This window comes from Rhipicephalus sanguineus, chromosome 3 (genome assembly GCF_013339695.2).
Source record: "Rhipicephalus sanguineus isolate Rsan-2018 chromosome 3, BIME_Rsan_1.4, whole genome shotgun sequence".
In the NCBI taxonomy this organism is placed as follows: domain Eukaryota; kingdom Metazoa; phylum Arthropoda; class Arachnida; order Ixodida; family Ixodidae; genus Rhipicephalus; species Rhipicephalus sanguineus.
The window spans coordinates 169,424,510-169,444,590 of record NC_051178.1 but is presented as its reverse complement, the minus strand read 5'-3'; the positions used below and the strand labels follow the sequence as shown (position 1 = coordinate 169,444,590).

Sequence of the window (20,081 nt, the reverse complement as noted above, 5' to 3'; positions counted from 1 at the left end):
GTGTTGCAATAAAAAAAAAGAAAAAAAAGTCACAGTTAGGCCGTAAGGGCAAAGCAATGAATGCAATAGCAAGAAAAGCGGCTCGTGATGGACGCGCTGCTACGCTGCAGAAATATCTTCCCCCCGACAGCAACTACCGCGCGAGCAGACAGCGGAAGGGCAAGGTTCTCCCTGCGCAAATATTAGAAGAAGCGAGCGAGCTGGCCGACGACTTTTAAATGCGCCCGTTGCGCTCCTCGCGCCATCTCGCTGGTAATGAAGAAACGCTTATAAGCACCTGCCGTCTCCGAGTCCTGCCAGTAGTAAAAGGTGTGTATATAACACTCGCTGTTAGCTACCTGAAGGATTTGCGTTTTGTGGCGTAGTGGTTAGCGCCACGCTCTGTGGAGCGAGAGTTCGCTGGTTCGATTCCGCGCTTCGGAAGCATTTTTCTGAATTATTTTTCTTTGGAATTTTATATATATATATATATATATACGTACTTATACATATATGGTGCATGACGGCGGCGACAGGGACGGCAAAAACCAGCCGAGACTGTCCATATAATTGCTATCGCAATAAAACTTGAGGGCTCTTTGCAGTAGTGGCAGGTGAGGAGAAATAGTGATAGACAACATTATCGTATGGCTGTGAAGGGAAGGTGAAAAGTTATTCTTTGAGATTACATATGCATTGAGTGATCATGAAAATGTCAGTGGTGCTGTGCATTGCTTGGTCGTTTCTATGAAGTGTACATTACCAGTTGAGGCCAGGGCACTGTTCGCGTGTCCTGTAAAGCCCTCACCCAGTAATTTCCTGAGCCTGCTAGCATAGCACAAAGTGTCGTAAAATGGGTATGAGTAGGCCCAATGAAAGGTTAAAGCTAAAGCGGTTGATACAAGGGCTGTGTTGTACTGCATGATTTTAAGGAAATCACATATTTAGTCGTGTAATGAATGCACTTTTTTTCTTAGACTCCAGCTCAAAGTTTGAGCGTGCATTTATTATGCAGGGTAAACCTCCAGCACACATTCTCATGCAATGAATTCAAACGTACATCATGGTGACATGGTGACTCTCACAATATTTACCAATGCTAAATGCCGTAGAAAAGTAAAACCGAAAGCTACCGACTTACCTTTTTAATGAATGGGCAGGAAACACCGACTGTATGCACACGCTTACAAAAATTTATTGACAGAGATGCCATGCATTTTCTTTCTTCCCTCTATTCAGTCACTTGATGAGCATGCGCTCATCATCGCTGAGTTTGGAATCGTTTTCTTTTTCTGAAATCCATAACATGTCTTCTTTTCCTGAATCTGGCACGTTAGATATTCCAGTTGTTTTGAAGCTTTTCCTGGCGCCGGCGGCAACCACCTGCCACACTTCAGAAATCCAGCCACATGGCATATCTCCTGACGGCCACTCAGTTCTGCCAACTATAGTGAGTTCATGCTGTCCTCTAGCCAGTTCGTGCGCAGCCTTCGAACGTTGTCCTCGAAGGGCTTGTTCGAAGACACCTCCAAAGGCTGTAGCACTGAGGTGAGGCAGCCTGGAATCGCAGCAGTGGCAGCGAACAGGTCCCTGAACTTGTTGCTTACACTTTCTACAAGGTGCCCGCAAAAGCTGTCCAAAGCAAGCGTCGACGGATAAAGGAGACCACCCTGTCGCAGATTCCAGATTGTCTCGTTCTAATTCACCGTTAGCTCTGTAATCATCCAGCCTTTCTCTAGCACCATCATGTTGATGTCTCATGGGAAATTTCTCTTCGAAATGTCTTAGGCTTGAGAATCATGAAAGGTGACAGCTCACACCCATCCACTGTCACTACCAACATAACAGTCCATCTCTGCTTTTCAGTGCCAGATGTGTCGATAAGCCCACTTCGTGCACCCTTCTGTTCAGTAGTCATGTTTCTTGGCCTGTCGAATCGGAAAGCAGTTTGGTCTACATTAGCAGTCTCTGAAAGAATAATGCTCTTTTTATGCCAAAAGCATATAACAAAGCAATGAACATACACAATTCGTCTTGGCAGATAGGGGGCAAGTATTGAGACAACGTCGTCCACCTTCTGAGAGAGTGTCCATTGTATTGCATGAAGTGCATTGTCCAGCCTTAACTTGCTGTAAAATTCTTTGTTTGGATACCCTGCTCATGAGCAGTTCTGCGTGCCTCATGCTGCACTATGGCCAAGGACACCACGCAACCGTCCTGTCAGAGGTTCCGTATATGCTGGACAAGTTGCTCCTCCACTTGCGGATGCTTTCCAGACTTCGGCCTGCAGAAGGCCAGTTGCGACTTCTTAGTGGCCTGAAGTTTTTCGTGCTGATTCAACAATGAAATGCCTGCCTGCATCACAGTTTCCATGCTCCAGTGCATATTTTACAGCTTTCAGCTTGAATGCAGTGGTGTAGCTCGTGTACTTTCCCATTGCGGAACACAAAAGAACCGCACCACTACGTGATGACCGTGCACGTGCATCCTTCAAGTCTGCCATGTTCAATTAATGTCGATTTATGTTGCGTGCCCCTACACAGATTGACAGTTCACATGACTTTAGGTGAACAGGTGTTGGTGACCCGCACCATCATTGCCAGCGAAACAACCAGCGAATGCTGACCGCAGTGGTAAATTTAGGGTGCGTTCATTACACGAATAAATACGGTAGGCCCACAAGGTTTTCTGTTCTGTATTATTAAAAGAAAGCATAGGGCAGATCTATTTACTTCAGTGCATGGTAATCTCGAGAGAGGCTTGCAAACATGTGAGCTTGTCAGTTAAAACACTTCATCTCATTCTTTAGTTTACTCTCTTGAGATTTTTGCATATTGTATATATAAACTCTCGGAAGCAAAATACCCACGAAATCCTCTGGGGAACACCTCTGCAATGGCCTGCCACTTCCCTCAGAGAATGGCAACAAACTTCAATAGCTGCGAGGCTATGAGGTGTGGCATGCACACCAAGTTAGTACTAGTACAACTTCAGAAGGCAGTGGCATTTTTACGTCAAGGGCGGATGCACATGCACACAAGCCTGTACCAACGAGGGCATGCTCTAGACTGACATTGTAAGCCCCCCAGGCAGCCGGTGACCCCACTGTTGGAGAACATTATCAAGTACACAAGTTGTGGAGGCAATCAGCTGCTGTGCTTTGGTCATCTGGGTGGGGCCTCTCCTGCCTTTTTAAGTTGTATAAGACTATAGTTGCCTTTATAAAAGTTAACAGAATATGCATGATGTCACAAAAAACCTAAATCTGTGCCACACATTCTTGGACTGTTTGGTACAACAGTAATGTGCGCAGAAGCTTCGGTGGAGCAGCTTCATCATATGATTGGTGATCATGATATGTGGTGTTTGAGGCGCAAGGGCCATTCTTTGCAAAGGAACGCCTGAGTTATCTGTAGTCAATACTGCTAAATGTTGTCCACAAGGGTCGTAGGTGGACACACTGCAGCGATCTGTTCGGCTAAGCATAATTGTGGTCACAACCAGGCGCTGCCAGAATTGTAGCCAAATCGAGAGCAAGTGGAGCACCCTTGCCAGTGTCTGTGCTTGTTTTCATCTACCGTAGCACTTTTGTTTTTGTTTTCTGTTGTCTCCACTTTCTTCTTTTTTTCTTAAAGGACCTTTAAACTGTACTGCTTAAGCCAGAGGTCTCAAACACACGGCCCACCAGTCACAGTGGTCTAGTGGTTATGGTGCTTGACTGCCAACCCGAAGGTCGCAGGATCGAATCCTGGCCATGGCAACCCCATTTCGATGTAGACGAAATGCTAGAGGCCTGTGTGCCTAGATTTCGGTGCATGTTCAAAAACCGCAGGTTGTCAACATTTCCGGATCCCTACAGTACGGTGTCTCTTATAATCATATCATGGTTTGGGATGTAAAGCCCCAACAACTACTTAGGTATATATACATGCGGCCCATGGAGCTTCCTCTAGCGGCCCATGGACCTCCCGCTAGCGACCTGGCCGGCACACGACTGTCTGGTCTAAAGCGTCTTTTTCGTGAGGCACCTTATGTGGTTACCATGTGTTGAAACATAACTGTGGAACAAAAGCTCTGTATTTCAGAATCGGTGCCCAGACTTAAGTCATTCTGGAAATCAGTATTGATAAATTTCTGGAAAGCTGACATCAAATGCATTTCAGAATTAAATGAACCATATATATTAGATGTGGGCAAGGCCTTTCAAATGGCAATGTTAGCTGACATTTCGTTCAAACTCTCTTTGTTGCTGAGCAGTGCTGAGCCCTGCGGTGGATATTGCACATTCTACATGGGATGATTGTCCAAAATGCCATCCCATATTTGGCAAGATTGAGGGCAGTATGTAAAAGACATTTATCCATGCTATGTACCTTGACCTTTTGGCTGGATGTGCAGACCCCTCAAGAAGGGTGCATATGCGCTTTTTTATGCTTAACTACTTGGCACTGTGCACCCATTCGACACTTTGAAGACCCCCAACATGCCATTCTCATCTGTTTGCTATGCCCAAACCTTCCGAAGGTCCTATTAGGACAGCTCATATGTACTATATTTCGTCGCACATGACCCACCACTGCATATAACTCGTATCCACAATTACAACCTGCAGAAAAGTTAAATAGAAAATACTCTCGCATTACTTGCTCATTTCAACTTAGCAAACTCATTTTACACCTTGATAGCAATGGCCCCACTAACTGTGCTCGAAGATTGTGTATTTCCACTAAGTTTCAGCCCCGTTGCCGCTGCCTCTTCTCACTTACTGCCAGTTTCAGCCATTGTTGTCACTGTCACCTTCCTTCTTGCATTGCCCCGAAGCCAACTTGTACACTGAAATTCTTGCATATCCCACACATTGACCTTAGTTCCAAATTTTCTTCCTCTCGTGCTGGCTATACGCGAGAAGATATGGCATTTGTTTCAGTCACATTGTAATCTTGCCATTTGCAGCACTGATGGTCTTAAAATGTAGATATTGCAAACTTGTTTGTCTCGCACGACTATGTACTGTCGGAACTGCACATTTATGAGGACCAAAATGACTTGGCTTCAGCCAGACAAGTAAACCCTAGCATTAAATATTGTTTTCTTCACAGGGAAAGACGACAATTGGGACTGGGACGACAGCGATGGTGCTGATGAAGTTATGGACGTAGTGCCCCCGACACCACCAAGGAAATCGCGGTCCATCAATGATGGGTCATTTTGTAGCACGACAAAATAAGCTGCATGGTCAGATTTTTTTTCTTTTTGTACAGAACAAAAATGCGTCTCCAGAGGTCACATTAATAACAACCTACATAAATTATGTCAGAACTAATGCAACTCTCTTGTGATGTTTTCCGCTTTCGGGCAGTTGCTCGTGCGTTGAGTGAAGCCCTGATAATTTTTTATATATATTTTTGTGCAAAAGCTTTCAGCAGCTATTCTGAGAAATTATGCGCATTTTCAGAAACATACCTTACCTAAATATTTAGATTTATGTAGGCGAAAAAAGTCAATTTCTGCTACTTACACAAAATTTTTTTACATCACGTGCTACAAGGACACTTTATTTGAGAGCCAGTTCCTTCTGTCATTTTATGTTATCTGAACAACATCTCTGAGGTAGGGGTGCATTTGGTTTGCAACTCGCATTTTAAAGCTTAGTGCACATTTTGTAAAGTACAGCAGTGAAGCAAATGGAACACGAACACTCTATAATATTGTAAATAAAAAATATATTTGTGATATTTGTGCTCTTCTTTAGTGGCCTCTTGTCTTGCATTCTTTCAATACTGCTTTGCTGCAGGGTAGATCACAAAGAGGGCCAGCTGACAAGCTGTAATCAGGGCACCCATGATGTTTGGTGTCTGCAAGATGAAAAAATGAAATCATTAGTGACTGCGGCAAAGGCGTGCTGTAGTGTGCCTGGAGGTTCCTCTCGGAGAACAGACATTCTCTGCTCTCATAGTCCAGCGTCAAATGGTGCCAGAACAAGTTAGAATTTGACAGCAGCTATTGCCTGCGACTGCACGGTCAGTGTGACCAAATGTGTACAGCCTTTATACCACCTCTCTGCGGCACATTTTTGCTATACATTTCCTTTCCGCCTGAGATCTTGGCTTTGGTGTAGCTGTGTGATGCAAATTAACAGGATTGCAACAGCATTAATCGCCAATCTATGAAAAGCCTTCCTTTAGTTGGAGAAAGGTGCAGCATGTTCCCAACACGAAACTGGCAGCCATTTTGTTTAACGTTGCCATTGGCTCCATAGCTAGGGCGATGCAGAGAAAGAAAGAAGAAAAAGAAAAGTACCAAAGGTGTATATTATAATGCCAGAATTCCCACGGCCATTCATGCGCAGGTAGATGCATACGAGAGAGAGTGGACGTCGTCAAAAAAGGCTGGCTTGTCAAGGCTGGCTGTGACATCGTACTCCCTCATAGCTATTTATTACAATAACAGTTATAGAAGGCCTCCAAGTGAAAACTTGCCGTTGGCCCATCATTGTTACACAAGAAGGTCCTATTTTGAGGCCACACCTCTTAGAAGCGACCTCTAAACCTTTAACATATACTAGATAACGAATTTAATGACACCATTTCACAGAAGCTATAATCCTTTCTTAAGAAAGTAGTAACTTGGGTATTTGGCATCCTATAAAAGAAAAAAACACCAACTAGAAAAACGAACTTAAATCATGAGTTTGCAATGCTTTAAAGCTGTTATCAGTGGCTCAGACCAGAAACTTGCTAAATGCACCTGTGTGTGAAACTAATGTGCTTTATAGCACTTATAACCCACTTATAACAATACTCAAATGCCACGAAAATTTCATTGTTATAATTGCTATAAATGGGTTGCACGAAAAAAAAGCAAAAGAGGGGGACAGATGGCTGTTGTGAGAAAACTATAATATCAGATGGTATATGCCAACAGACATCTGTGATAAGGATGACAAAGCTGCCGATTTTTTGAACATGCTTGAAAGCTCTGAAGCTTTCATGGGACCGCCACAAGCCCCACAGAGCCAATGTATGATAATTGTCTGAAGTTTCGGAAGCTGAAACTCTTCGAAGTCTCAACTTTTTATTCAAATTGCATGTCTGAAAGTGCATTAAAGGGACACTAAAGGCAAATGTTAAGTCGACGTTGATTGTTGAAATAGTGTTGCAGAAACCTTATAGTGCTTGTTTCGTGCCAAGGAAATGCTTATTTTGAATGAAAATCATGTTTTAGTGGTCCGCACAGTGTTAGCGCACTTCCAATCGTGTGCCTGAAAAGGCCTTCTGCGGTGCGATCTCGTACGCATTGCAAATGAGCACGTAGGCGTGGCGTTACATCCAGCCGCACGCGAATGGCCAATGTGAACCGCGACAGACGTCACGGTCCTGCATTGACCAATCGCGTGCAGCTGGATGTAATGCCACGCCTCCGTGCTTATTTTGGAACGCGTACAAGATCGCACCACTGACGTAGCATTTGCCTTGCCCAACATTGCCCGCATTTACTGCCCGGCAGCTGACACTGTGGTTTCTGCTCTGAAGGGCACATTACACATCACATGGACATGGCATTTTGTCAAAGTTTCTGTTAAAGCAACTTTCATGAGTGTGCGAGGCACACGCAGCAGTATGCAATAACGAAACTACAACTGAGACGCGACCGTGCAAGCGGAGTGCAGCCCTGAGAAAACAGAACTTTTGCACAACCCGCGCCGTTCTCCACTGTAACGTCAAGTTCTTTTTTCATGAATCAAACAAACACACAAACAGCATTTTATTACGTCTTGGAATGCTCAGAATGTTCTTTTTTTGTCATAAGTAGCTTGAATACGAGTGATAATTTGTACTCGGGACTCTTGAAGTCATCGGGCTCGTTCCAAAACGTCGCACTGGTGGCGCATATAGTAGTGTCCTACATTTACCTTGATTTCTCGATTGCCACAGCACTGCTATTGATAATATTGACACTTTAGACATTCTCAAACAATGACCTTTCACTCTGACATAATTTTTATTTGCCTTTAGTGTCCCTTTAGTAGAAGCCACCATCACTCCCAAACCGTAGTGGATTTCAAAAGTCAGCTTTGCCACAATGTGAAAACACTATGTGGTGAAGCATACTGTGAATCTGAAGGGGCGCATGTCTGACAATAATACCAAAAAGGCTACGAAAATGGGTCGTACTGGTACGAGTGCGCGGTAGACAGGGATTGTGGGCGAAGGGTTCAGCAGCTTGAATTTCTCGTTTTCTTATTTCATTTCAAGGATTGCATTCCATTACCTTTCAGCACGGACACCCAACAGCCAGAATTCATTCTTATGGCCGATAATGCGGCATGTGAGCATTGTTGTAAGTGGGTTATTTCACGATAGAAAACGCACAAAAGTTGACGGTGCAGCAGCTTCTTATTGTAAATAACCCATATATTGTTATAAGTGGGTTCGACTGTATTAGCTGCAACCCGCTGAACTTAAAATGTCAGAAAAGCTGCTTTCATCAAAGAATGTGCAGGTCCACATTATAGACCATAACGGAGCAACAGCTCATCTACATGAAGTGCCAAGAGAAAACTGACAAATGCTACTCACATAAATGAATGCATCCGCACAAATGAAGCCATACAGTGTCCACAAGCTCGACACAACAAATGCGGACAGGATCAGTGGGAATGGGAGAGTTTCAACACTTTGCGTCCGGACCACATGAAGCTGCAATGTCAAAAGAATGTTTCAGAAAAGTAGTCGAAACGCTAAGCAACAAATAACCTGTCAAAATATACTCACCAGGCTAGACAGGGGTGATGCAAAGAACAAAAACGCCGCTATACAGCCCATCATCCCCACAATAGACAATGCGACATCTTTGTCTGTGATGAAATAAGTGACCTCATAATAGACTCCAGCCAGCATAAGGAGGAGGACAAGAATCTTCCAGTTCAAGGTGCCCTGTCAGGTACGGGTGTACAAAAAAGAAAGAACAATCTCGATTATGATAGACTGCACTGATGAGCCTAACTAGTCGCAGCTGGAAGAGTGCCTGAAAATTGCAATCATTGATTGAAAATGGCTGTAGAAGAAGTCAAAGCAGATTGGCAACACACACACATTTGAAAAGCCACAGAAGAACTGACGATATTGTTCCGAAGGCTGCAGTGAAATAGAGGTTCTAAACATTAGTGCAGTTGGCTCTTTCTGACTGCTCGTGCTGTTGGCTGAGAAACATTGGTATAGTTCCCAATGACGACAAATGCACAGCTTCACGAAAACTGCCTAGTTCAGGAAAAGGTAGTGCAATATTGTACATGTTTAGATGAGAACACTAACCGATCCGAGCAGCCAACTAAAAGCTGCAAGTAGACCCAATATAGAGATACTCTTTGGTGCACTACTGGGCAGTTTTCTTTTGCTATGCCAAGAGCAAGGAAGTGTTGCAGCAAATCAGCACAATGAAGAACTTGTGAGCACACGTTAAACATTTTTAACTTTTGCTGCTTAGCGATTCTGATCTCAGGCTTCTACGAGGCCTTCTAGAACATACACGCCAAATTAATTTTGAATTACCTAAGGTTCCTGAGCGTGAACTAAAGAAAAGTAAGTACACTAGTTTTTGTGCACTTCGCATGCATCAAAGTGTGGCTGCTGCGGTTGGGCATCAAAACTGCAACTTCACGCTTAGCGGCAGAACATCGTAGCCACAGAGCTGCCATAGCAAGTAAGGATACCGCACCTACTGAATAATGTGGTTTCTTTTTATGCTACAACATCTTTATAGACTGCCTGCAAATGCTGACATAATTGTAGTCCTTGAGCTCGATCGCTCCAAGGGTCGGCCATTATCTGCATGAAAAATAGAGCAGCAGCATAATGCACTAAATAACCAAAATTCACTAGATAACTTTTTCATTGATTTCAACACAGTACATCCTAGTAAGTCAATGTGCTAGCCACCTTGAATAATTCATATTTTTTATTAGCTCAAGGTGTGATAACCGAGCTTTTAATAGGTATTCAACGTCATAAACAGTACCTGAGACACCCTGTATATGAGTACATTTGCAGCTTCATGTCCAAGCCATAAGTTGTGAAACGTTTTCATTTTATATTCTTTTACATGCATATTCCCTCATTTATTGCTTGTCTGTTTACTTTCTGCAAGGATTTTGGGAAAGTGAGCTCTTGATTAGCTAAATTCCTGTATTGTTACAATTATTAAAGAATATAATGGCACCAGGTCATGCATTCCTGCTTTCTCACTTATTCTAGAGTGACGACTGTAACAATGTGTGGGGAAGCTAAATCGAAAGATTTTGAACACACCCTATGACTGCCACAAAGTAATCCCCTAGGGAAGATATTTTTTAATGCAACATCATTCATACTGCAATGTTGTTCCTTGAAAGCCCCTTTTATATACAGGTCTTAGGAAGACTGGATATTATTTTAACATAGGGTGGCATACTCCATATGCATAAATATCTCCTGGGAACTAACAATACTGCTTAAGGGTTCTGAACCAAAAATAAATAGGAATACAAACGGCATGAGAACAATAATGTAGACTAGTTTGGATGGACTAGTTGGAGAATGGATTACACTCATATTTGGTAATGCTTGTCATCTCTTCTATGTTTTGTCATTGCACTGCCTAAAATGTAGGGTGTACAGGAACTGATGTAGCAACATTGACAGAAACGGCAGGAAGGACACATAATTTCCAGCACATTTCGGGTTAATATGTGAAGGCTTTACTTTTTCCTGTACTGTTATATATAGGTTAATGTGTGAAGGCATTTGCTTTTTGTTGTGGAAGTGCTAAGACCGAAGACATCTAATACTGAAATTCAAGACGTTCTGTCTAAAGAATTTTAAATGTTGCAACACAATTAGAGCATAATTTGTACACACCAGTGGTAGCAGAAAAAAAAGCTGTCTAGTGTGTTCTTTTTATCTCAGATTACAGCAGAGCTGATTCTAGATTCTACAGCAGAGTTGATTCTAGGTTTTAATGCACATAATTTGACACGCTGTATATCGGAACATGTTCGCTTCTCCGTTTTATAGCTCTGGCATGGAGAGTACACTTTTATGGAGCAAAGTAATGGCATCGTACTTTTTTATGTTCATTCAACATTTTTGTCACACTTCCGCGTAAATACGTGTTCATGCCGGGCAAGCTTATGTGATGGATATTTGTTCAGTGGGATGTAAGGTAGACAGCATCAGTTTAGGTGTCTTCCGTGGTTTTACATGAGCATATGCACGAGAACAAGCGCGTGTTACGATGCAAGAGATAATGAAATGCCAGGATAGCATTCCAAAGGTCTGGAACATCTCTCACTCAAACTAAACAGCAAGTTTAAAGTTTATTTTTGGTCGAGTTGCACTGAAGAGATTGTTCGCACTAGGAACGTCATACTGTCACGCGAACGTCAGGTGCATACGCGAGTGCTCTCGGAGTTTAAAGCTTTAATGTATTCACCAGCTTTCTATCTGACAGGTGGGTCATTCCATGCCAAATCACCCAGCGTTTTTCCGACCATCACAAATATGGCTGAAAAAATTTCCACGTTTTTCTTGAAGTTCAAAACTCGTTCTGCCTCGTTTATTTCTGGTGCCAAAATTTTCCTCGCCTGTTTGTGAGAGTCTGTAGTTTTGCGCCGACTGAGCTAAAGGGCATCAAACAACAATTTTTTTCAAAGGGCGTTTATAGGATGCACTCAATAAGATGGTATTTCCGTCAAGCTAATGAAGTGATGTAACTGTAAAAATCATGACTTATTTATGTATATCGTTTCTTCGAGGGCTTTTGGCACGAGCAAAATTGAATAAAGTTGCCAAGTTGATATTTTTTTTCCAGGAACAAGGCAAACTCAAAGGGTAGAAATTAATTATATACTGAAGCCTGTTCGACATACTACAAAATAAAAATAATTTATTCGCTGAAGGTATAGCAAATCGTCTGAAAAAAAATTGCGAATTTCACTTTTTTTTTAGAAAAGCTCTGTATTCATCGTCAAAAAACTTGCCTTGGTGGTCGGACTAAAAATATGCACGATACTTCATTTGAAAGCTCTATGTATTAGCTGAACATAGACAAAGTTACAAAAGGGTATTATTTTTTTAACTTGAGAAATATTTTTTTGAAATTTTGTATCTACACCAGCTTTTCGCCTACGTAACTCAAGCGGCATGAAGCACTCGCAAAGGCAATCTTCAGCCCATGCTCACTGACCTTGGATGCAGACGTCAAACATGGTGCTGTCTATAAAGCAACCCCATTTCCTTTTCCATTACTTTATAGACAGCACCATGTTTGACATCTGCATCCCAGGTCAGTGAGCATGGGCTGAAGATTGCCTTTGCGAGTGCTTCATGCCGCTTGAGTTACGTAGGCGAAAAGCTGGTGGAGATACAAAATTTCAAAAAAATATTTCTCAAGTTAAAAAATAATACCCTTTTGTAACTTTGTCTATGTTCAGCTAATACATAGAGCTTTCAAATGAAGTAGTCGTGCATATTTTAGTCCGACCACCAAGGCAAGTTTTTTGACGATGAATACAGAGCTTTTCTCAAAAAAAGTGAAATTCGCAATTTTTTTTCAGACGATTTGCTATACCTTGAGCGAATAAATTATTTTTATTTTGTAGTATGTCGAACAGGCTTCCAGTATATAATTGATTTCTACCCTTTGAGTTTGCCTTGTTCCTGGAAAAAAAATATCAAACTTTGCAACTTTATTCAATTTGCTCGTGCCAAAAGCCCTCGAAGAATCGATATACATAAATAAGTCATGATTTTTACAGTTACATCACTTCATTAGCTTGACGGAAAATACCATTTTATTGAGGTGCATCCTATAAACGCCTTTGAAAAAAATTGTTGTTTGATGCCCTTTAGCTCAGTCGGCGCAAAACTACAGACTCTCCACAAACAGGCGAGAAAATTTTGGCAACAGAAATAAACGAGCAGAACGAGTTTTGAGCTTCAAGAAAAACGTGGAAATTTTTTCAGCCATATTGTGTGATGGTCGGAAAAAACGCTGGGTGATTTGGCATTGGAATGACCCAGGTGCTAAATAAAACCAACATGCCACTGATGGGGGCTCCTGAACTGGGACGCTTTGGGGTTGTTTAACGTGCACCATAGTACACGGGCGTTTTTTCGCATTTCGCCCCCTACCGAAATAACGAGAAAAAAACAAAAAGAGTGAGAAAGGGAACATGACTACAAGAAAAAGAAACCGAAAACGCGACGCTGCCCGCACGTAGTTAATGGCCCACAACATAATCTTGCAAGCATGTAGGCCCTAGGTTACAACTAATAAATAATAATAATAATAATAATAATAATAATAATAATAATAATAATAATAATAATAATAATAATAATAACTTTAAACAACAAACTAAACATCACGCGTTAGGGAAGAACGTAGAAGTTCCCACTTACTTTGACTTTTGTGTACGAGTAGAAATAGCACAGGAACATCATCTGCAGCAGGAAACCAATGGAGTTCACCCACACTAATATGCTGTCTCCTTTCATAACACCGTACTCGAACCAGAGGAATGTGCTGAAGAAGGTACGAAAGAAAGTGAAAATAAAATAGAACTGTCGAACAGAACCGTTCTTCAATAATTGCCACGTCAAAGTACACACACTTACGCAAGCATGCCTGCCAAGAAAGGCAACGGGGAGAGATCGTGGGTACCGCCTTTTTCACGAACTTTTCTGCATATTTGTCTGAAACGAAAACGGCAAACTTTCGGTGATCACAACTACCGCAATTCGCGCCGTAACTATTCGACTCGATGACATCTCTCGCTCGGTTTTATCGTTACACGGCACACGTGTTGCGCCGCGCAAGTGCGCGTTGACAACACGTGCGCCCGCAGTAGGTGTCTTTACGGGTGCACGCGATCACGGGCTTTTTATGAGCCAGTAAATTAGAATCACTCACACTCCGCTCGCGTAGTTGACTATGGTAAAGACGAGCGCCAGGTCGCCTACGATCGTTTTGGCCGTTTCCGTCGAATGCATGGTGCAGCAAAAGGCTCTGGTTTTTCACGTCTCTCGAGGATGTGCTGTGCCAGCAGTCATAAGTCATCTCCAACAGGCGAATGCGAAAAGGAACATGTCAGAGCCGGAGGAACGGCAAGCAGAAACTCCCGGCGAAAGAACCAACGAACGAAACCAACGTACCAACGATCGAAACAAAAAACGAAAAAAAAAGTTCCGCTTACTTCATGGTTGCCAGTTGAAGTATGGCGCACCGCGGACAGAACACCGGTTTTTCAAACCCGTTAAAGGTCAAGAAAGCTGAGAATCGGAATGTGTACGTCAGAGATACGTATCTTTCACTTTTCTACGCAAACGGAAAAAGGTTAGAATTGAAGTCGCGCGTATATCTCGGACGGAAAGGATGCGCGCGAAATTTGAAAGGCTTACCGCAAAGCGCCAGATTGGAACGTACGTTACGAAAGTGTGTAACTGGGCTTAGAGTTACTGTATATGCTACCTTTAGGTAGCAGAGTTGCGCATCTGTCTTCCAACGCCGCTAGCAACCATGCATTGCGGAGAAGCTGACGCTCGGGCCAATTTTTGTATCTCTTGACGCCGCCGCGGCAGCGAACTGAATTAACACTTGTCATCGACAGATGATGTTTATCGCCGGTCATTGACACGCCTGACATGTTAATCGGCGACACGGTAGGCATGTCGCTTGCAAAAACGAAGTGCGACTTCACCGCATAGCTGTGGTTGCTAGTCGGACCTATGCGCAACTCTGCTACCTAAAGGTAGCATATACAGTAACTCTATCTGGGCTAACAACAATCCGACATCTGTACCTAAACTTATAAGAGTGAAACAAAATATAAATAAATGAATGAAATGACTCAAGAATATTGTGTTCCTTTTCAAACGACATTAAAATATGTGCTTTTCTTCATGTCAAATCTGTCTTTCTTTTTTTTTGTTTTTGCTTCTATATTTACTATTTATCACTCGCTGCAGTTCAGTTTCGCTATTCCAGCTAATATATAGGAGAAAACATGAGAAAATGACAAGAGAAACGGGGCGGAAGGGGTTAATCGCAGCTTGACACATTAACACATGATATGCGTCAGTGTTACGGAGTTGCCACTCCGGAATTGGAATGACTCCGGAATCATTCCACATTTTCGCGACCCCGGAATGGAAGGGGAACAACGCTTAGAGGAATGGAATGGGGATTGAACTAAGCGCCTTTTGCACGGAATGGAATGGGAATGGAATTACGTCTTTTTCCGAAAATAGAGCACGTTTTCGTATACGCGCTGTTTTTCAAACTTCAAACATTAGTAAGTCAGAGCCTCGAATTTAACAATAAAGCAGTATTTTTAATCTTTCTTCGCTGATTACGGGAACGGTACGCTTATAAGCAACTCGACTACTACAAACCGAGGCATAAGTCAGTGTACAAACAAATGCATTATCCCAGCAGATACTGAAGGAAGAAACAATTAAATTATCCCTGCGCGTTGGTTCCCATTGATACCCCCACACGAAAGTGGCAATACTCTATGCGCAGCCTGATCTTTATCGTACGAGCAGTTTAGCACCTGACACACGTAAATAACCTTTGCGACAAGGAAGACACTGCATACCTGTGCATAGGCGTGCGCAGGGTTCCCCATGAAGGGAGGCGAAGATTCATCGCAGCGCCCCACCACCCTACTAAGTCAATGTATGGGGCAGATTTTGCGCCCCCCTCTTAGGTGACTAGAAGGGTCAATGTACGGGGCAGATTTAAATTATCAATGTCTGTTCTCGCTGTTCTTGGGAAGATACAAAGTGTCAATCACCTGCGGTGCATACCCGCTTACCGTGGCCTGTCGTATACGGGCAACACGTGTCTGGAGGAAAGGGTTTGACGACGTACGCGACAGGATTTTCACGTTATTCATGTCGTGACCAGACAGTCATATTCACCAAACCCTCTTACCCTCCCATGCCAATTTTGGTCTACACCTTAAGACAAGGATGCGATCCCGATCGAGAGCAGCCACACGTACAGGCGGCTAGATAGATAGAAACGCTCAAACTGCCTCGGGTTCGCGAAGAAATGCTCCGCATTTAAAATGAAATGAGAAACAAATTTCTAGGGTTGGATGGGATTTTAACGCGCGCTCTGCGTGGCAGTCGACTATTCTACCACAGTGCCACTCTGGTGCTTGTAACTCATTCGCAAAAATGCTTTATACAGGCGTCATGTCGGTCAAGGAATCTTGCTAACATATGTAATATAGCGCAGCAGAAGAGTAAAATGACAACCTGGCGTCACACAATGCGCATTGCGCAACGATTCGGTCGTTGAATGCTTCCAACCCGTAACAAAGGGCTCTGCCAAAATTCTTCATCGCCATCAGCCACAACACAAAGTGCATGTAATGCCTTACAAATGTGTAGCGGGTACCATGATTCTCCAAAGAATGATGAAAAATGGAATAGTGGCTGCTTCGCGACTACAGAAAAATTACGGTGATTTATGGCGTAGTGGTACCTTGCATATGTACTTGTATTAATAGAATACGTTGCTGGGCTAGTTGGTTCCTAATCTTCAAAATTGGATAGCGCGAAGTCGACCAGGACTACGAAGGAACGCAGAAGCACAGGACAGGCGTGTGTCCTGTGCTTCTGTGTTCCTTCATAGTCCAGGTCGATTTCGCGCTATCCAATTTTGAAGTACATGTATTAGATGCTCCAAGAGAGTCTACGACGGGATCCAGAAAGGCCGCTCGTCCAGCTTTCGCTGTGACAGTGCTGCGCGTTCGGCGCAGGCCTGGCGATTTTTTTTATCAGAACAGCGGTCTCGCACATCAGAGAGTGCACTGAATGACGTGCTGCTTCTGAGGTCGTGCTCACTCTCTTGATACAAAGCATTGAGCCCTCTAATAAAGATCGTAATTGGCTTTTGAGAAAATAGACACTATGACTTTGAAGGGTATACTGGTTTGTGCTAGTTGGTAGGAAATAGGAATTCGTGGTACAGTTACTTCCGCTCCTCCGAAGAACGTGGGAAGAACGTGTTTTACCCCTGTCCTACCTTCTTAAGAGGAGGGCAAGTTATTACATCACAAATCAAATGTTTTTTATGATTAGCTTAACTTCAATTTTTTGCATACAAAAAAACCGTTACGAACCGTTACGGAACATTATTTTTTCGCTCCGGAACAGAAACGGAACGAAACTTTTTGCGGTGCAACGAAACTAAACCGAAACGAAAAACATTTCGTTCCGACACCCTGCGATTTACTATGAAGATTTCACAGGTAATATAGAGGTAGACTAGTTATAGAGATCCTCTTAGGGGCGAACCTTGTCACGTTTCCGTTGTCCGGCGTAACCACCTTTGCAAACTGCCCACTCCTTCGTCTTTGCAAACATCCCACTACGACCCATCACCGATCCTTTGCAAACTGCCCACTACTTCGTCTTTGCAAACATCCACGACCCATCACCGATCCATCACTTCACCGACCATAAAGCCGTTATAATGAAGGGGGAACGGAAGCCACGTCTAGCTACCACTTACGATTAATAAAATTTCTTGTATAAATATATACAGTGTTTGTCACGTCTCTCATCATGTACTGGGCTATCGCTTTGATTACTGCTGGGCGGAACCACTGAAGATTTCACGGTGTAACCATGATTGCTTTAGGAGCTTCGCCCACGCTCTTCATCATTCACCCGTAGATATGGTGTGAATTTTTTTGAATTATTGTGGGTCGCGGCTCGCTTTTTCTTTTGCTTCCATTCTGCACCGCGACACGCGCCCGCGTGGCCACGATTTCGAACGGTCAGGGAACAGTCGCAGGCTGCATTCACCGGCGTCGGCCGAGCGCAGGCAGCGCGACTGGAGGCGGTGACCTCGGGGCCTTGCTATCAGGACCTGCGACTACGGCACGCTGAGGCGTCGGTCCCTCGTCGACAAGCTCGCCTGCACCTAGTCTCGGAAAATTCCTGGGGACGTCGCCTCGCTCGCAAGGCTTCGATTCTCGACGCAGCAATGAGTCGTTCTGCGCACAACTCGGAGACGATCATCTTCCTGACGGCAGCGCCTCGCGATGAAGAAGAGCCACCAGTCACCGAGAGCAGGCGACCCAATAGCAGGAATCAGATGTCGCGCAAGGCCGTCTACAAGATCGTGCAGCAGGCGCCGCCCCCCTCTCCGCCGTCGCCCGAAGAGGACGAAGAGCAGCGCGAAATGAGCGTGAGCATCTCCCTGGAAGAGACCAACGCGCCGATGGGCAAGGCGCCGGGGCTCCCGAGCGGATCGCAAGTTCTGCGCGTCCTCCCGCAGGGCGCTAGCATTGTGCTTGAGCAGGTAAGCACTCCGCCGCCGTCGCGTCCGCCATCCTCGTCGATGCCTCCGAGGCGCAAATCCCTTCCGGCTTCGATGCCGCCCAAGAGCCCCAAGCCCAAGTCGTCGTCCGCCGTCTAGGTCCCAGTCGCGACCGCTCTCCCCTCCCATCATCGAAGTTGTCCAGAAGCAGAGCTGGTACGAGAGCGAACCCGAGACCGAGCCGGAGCCGGCGCCCGAGCCAGAGTCCTCGAGCTCTGAAGAAACGGAGTTGAAAGTCAAGTTCGAGATCGGTGGCCGTAGCGGTTCGGAAGAGGGAGGACGGTCTGAGTGCCGCAGGCATTCGAAGTCGCCCGAACCGTGCCTCGACTGCTTGGAGGAGTTTGTCCGCCGCAAGAGAGCCGAGAAGCAGCTACAGGGCACGGACGCTTCGTCGCAGGTGGAGGTGACGATGAGCAAGAAGCGCATCTGCTCTCGTCGCTCGTCCAAGTCGGTGGCGACAACATCGTCAGGGCAGAACTACCGTTGTCCCAAGTGCATGGCGTGCAAGTCCTGCGGAAGCATAAGCGTCAGTGTGCCGATAGCCAGGAATTAATCGGCTCGAAGACTTCGACCGAGGAGGGCTGTAGCCGCGATCAGACATTCATTTAACACAGGTCACGTGCTCAAGAAAAATCGTTGCGATTTTCCAAGAAAGATGTTGGTTTTGTGCAGGCGCTACCTGATAACGTTGGTCTGGTCTGTCGCTGCAACGAACCTCCCGGAGGGAAGGACTCGCAGCAGGACAGTGTCATTGACTTCGGCTACCGAAGTCTGCTACGAGGCCTGCTACTTTGGTTAAATTAAAAGTTTACTCTTTTCGTCTATTTCTCAAATCATTCGAGTTGATTACGATCACAGTGGGTGAATAACTTGTTTTCTACGCGCAGGATATGCGAGTATATAGTATAATATATAGTTTTAGTATAGGTGTATAAGAGTACATGTTGCATTTAATTCGTTCTTGTGAAGAATAATAAATAGCGCCAGAGCGTGAGAATAACGCTTTCAGCTCTCGTTTCGTCTGCGCTATTGATCATCCTTCACTGTAATGTACCAAAATGCGCAATTCCCTGCTGCAGTGAGCACTTGTGTTCTCGGTAATCTTTGCTGCAACTTGACAAACTATTATAGAGGATACAAAGGTCGAAATTGAGCCTACTTTTCTTTCAAAGATTTCGCAAACGTAGTGCCAACGTGCAAAATTAACCGAACATGTGAAGAGCATGTCTAGCCTTATAGTGACCTGACAGTAAAAGAAGATTTCGTGGTTCGAGTGAGCCCTTAATATCCTGCTCTATGGTAACCGTACCCGGCACTTGTAACTGGGAAAGTTGTTCTTTTCTTCAGAGAATTGTAAGTTAGCAGGAGTATGAGTAAGCGTTATTTTAGTGTCCACGCGCATACTGCGCCACTTGTCTTAGCAACATTGCGTATTTAAGATGAGCGCTGAGGCATGGATCAATTTTTGTGCGACTCTGTACATAAAAAATGATGCATTCTTCTGCATGCACGCCTAGCGAAGAGTGTATTCGGAACCGGCATTTCTTCCTTATAATTCTTAGATGATTATGTTTGACATGACTGTAAAAAGTTATGGCCTTGACTGTACAAGCTTAAGTTGGAACTGCTTCATTATTGATTTGCATGCTTGAAGTATAGCTATCCCTTAAAAAAAAAGAGGATTTGTCATATTCATTTTATATGTATTTGCTACAACAGTTCTG

At 44.1% G+C, this 20,081-nt stretch overlaps 2 protein-coding genes across 2 annotated transcripts in view; one reads left to right on the top strand and one right to left on the bottom strand.

Moving 5' to 3' along the window:
• The window catches only part of LOC119386078 (uncharacterized), a 34,723-nt gene extending 29,065 nt beyond the window's left edge, over nt 1–5,658 (top strand). The window contains exon 7 of the mRNA XM_037653426.2: nt 5,079–5,658. Within this exon, the coding sequence (XP_037509354.1) occupies nt 5,079–5,206 (128 nt within the window). The 3' untranslated portion in view covers nt 5,207–5,658. The remainder of the gene's footprint in view (nt 1–5,078) is intronic.
• Nucleotides 5,659–5,682: 24 nt separating this feature from the next.
• On the bottom strand, nt 5,683–14,167 carry LOC119387647 (sugar transporter SWEET1). Its single transcript, XM_037655109.2, has 6 exons — nt 13,930–14,167; nt 13,635–13,712; nt 13,419–13,542; nt 8,754–8,915; nt 8,559–8,678; nt 5,683–5,834 (listed from the first exon to the last, which is right to left on the bottom strand). Exons 1-6 carry the CDS (start codon nt 14,007–14,009, stop codon nt 5,754–5,756), a joined length of 645 nt encoding a protein of 214 aa, XP_037511037.1. The 5' UTR covers nt 14,010–14,167; the 3' UTR covers nt 5,683–5,753.
• Nucleotides 14,168–20,081: the final 5,914 nt, after the last annotated feature.

Coding starts and splice junctions, on each gene's coding strand:
- LOC119387647 (XM_037655109.2), bottom strand. CDS start 14,009: ATGCATTCGACGGAAACGGCCAAAACGATCGTAGGCGACCTGGCGCTC. Junction 13,543..13,634: donor TTCTTGGCAGGCATGCTTGC/GTAAGTGTGTGT, acceptor TACCTTCTTCAG/CACATTCCTCTGGTTCGAGT. Junction 8,916..13,418: donor ACTCGTACACAAAAGTCAAA/GTAAGTGGGAAC, acceptor CGTACCTGACAG/GGCACCTTGAACTGGAAGAT.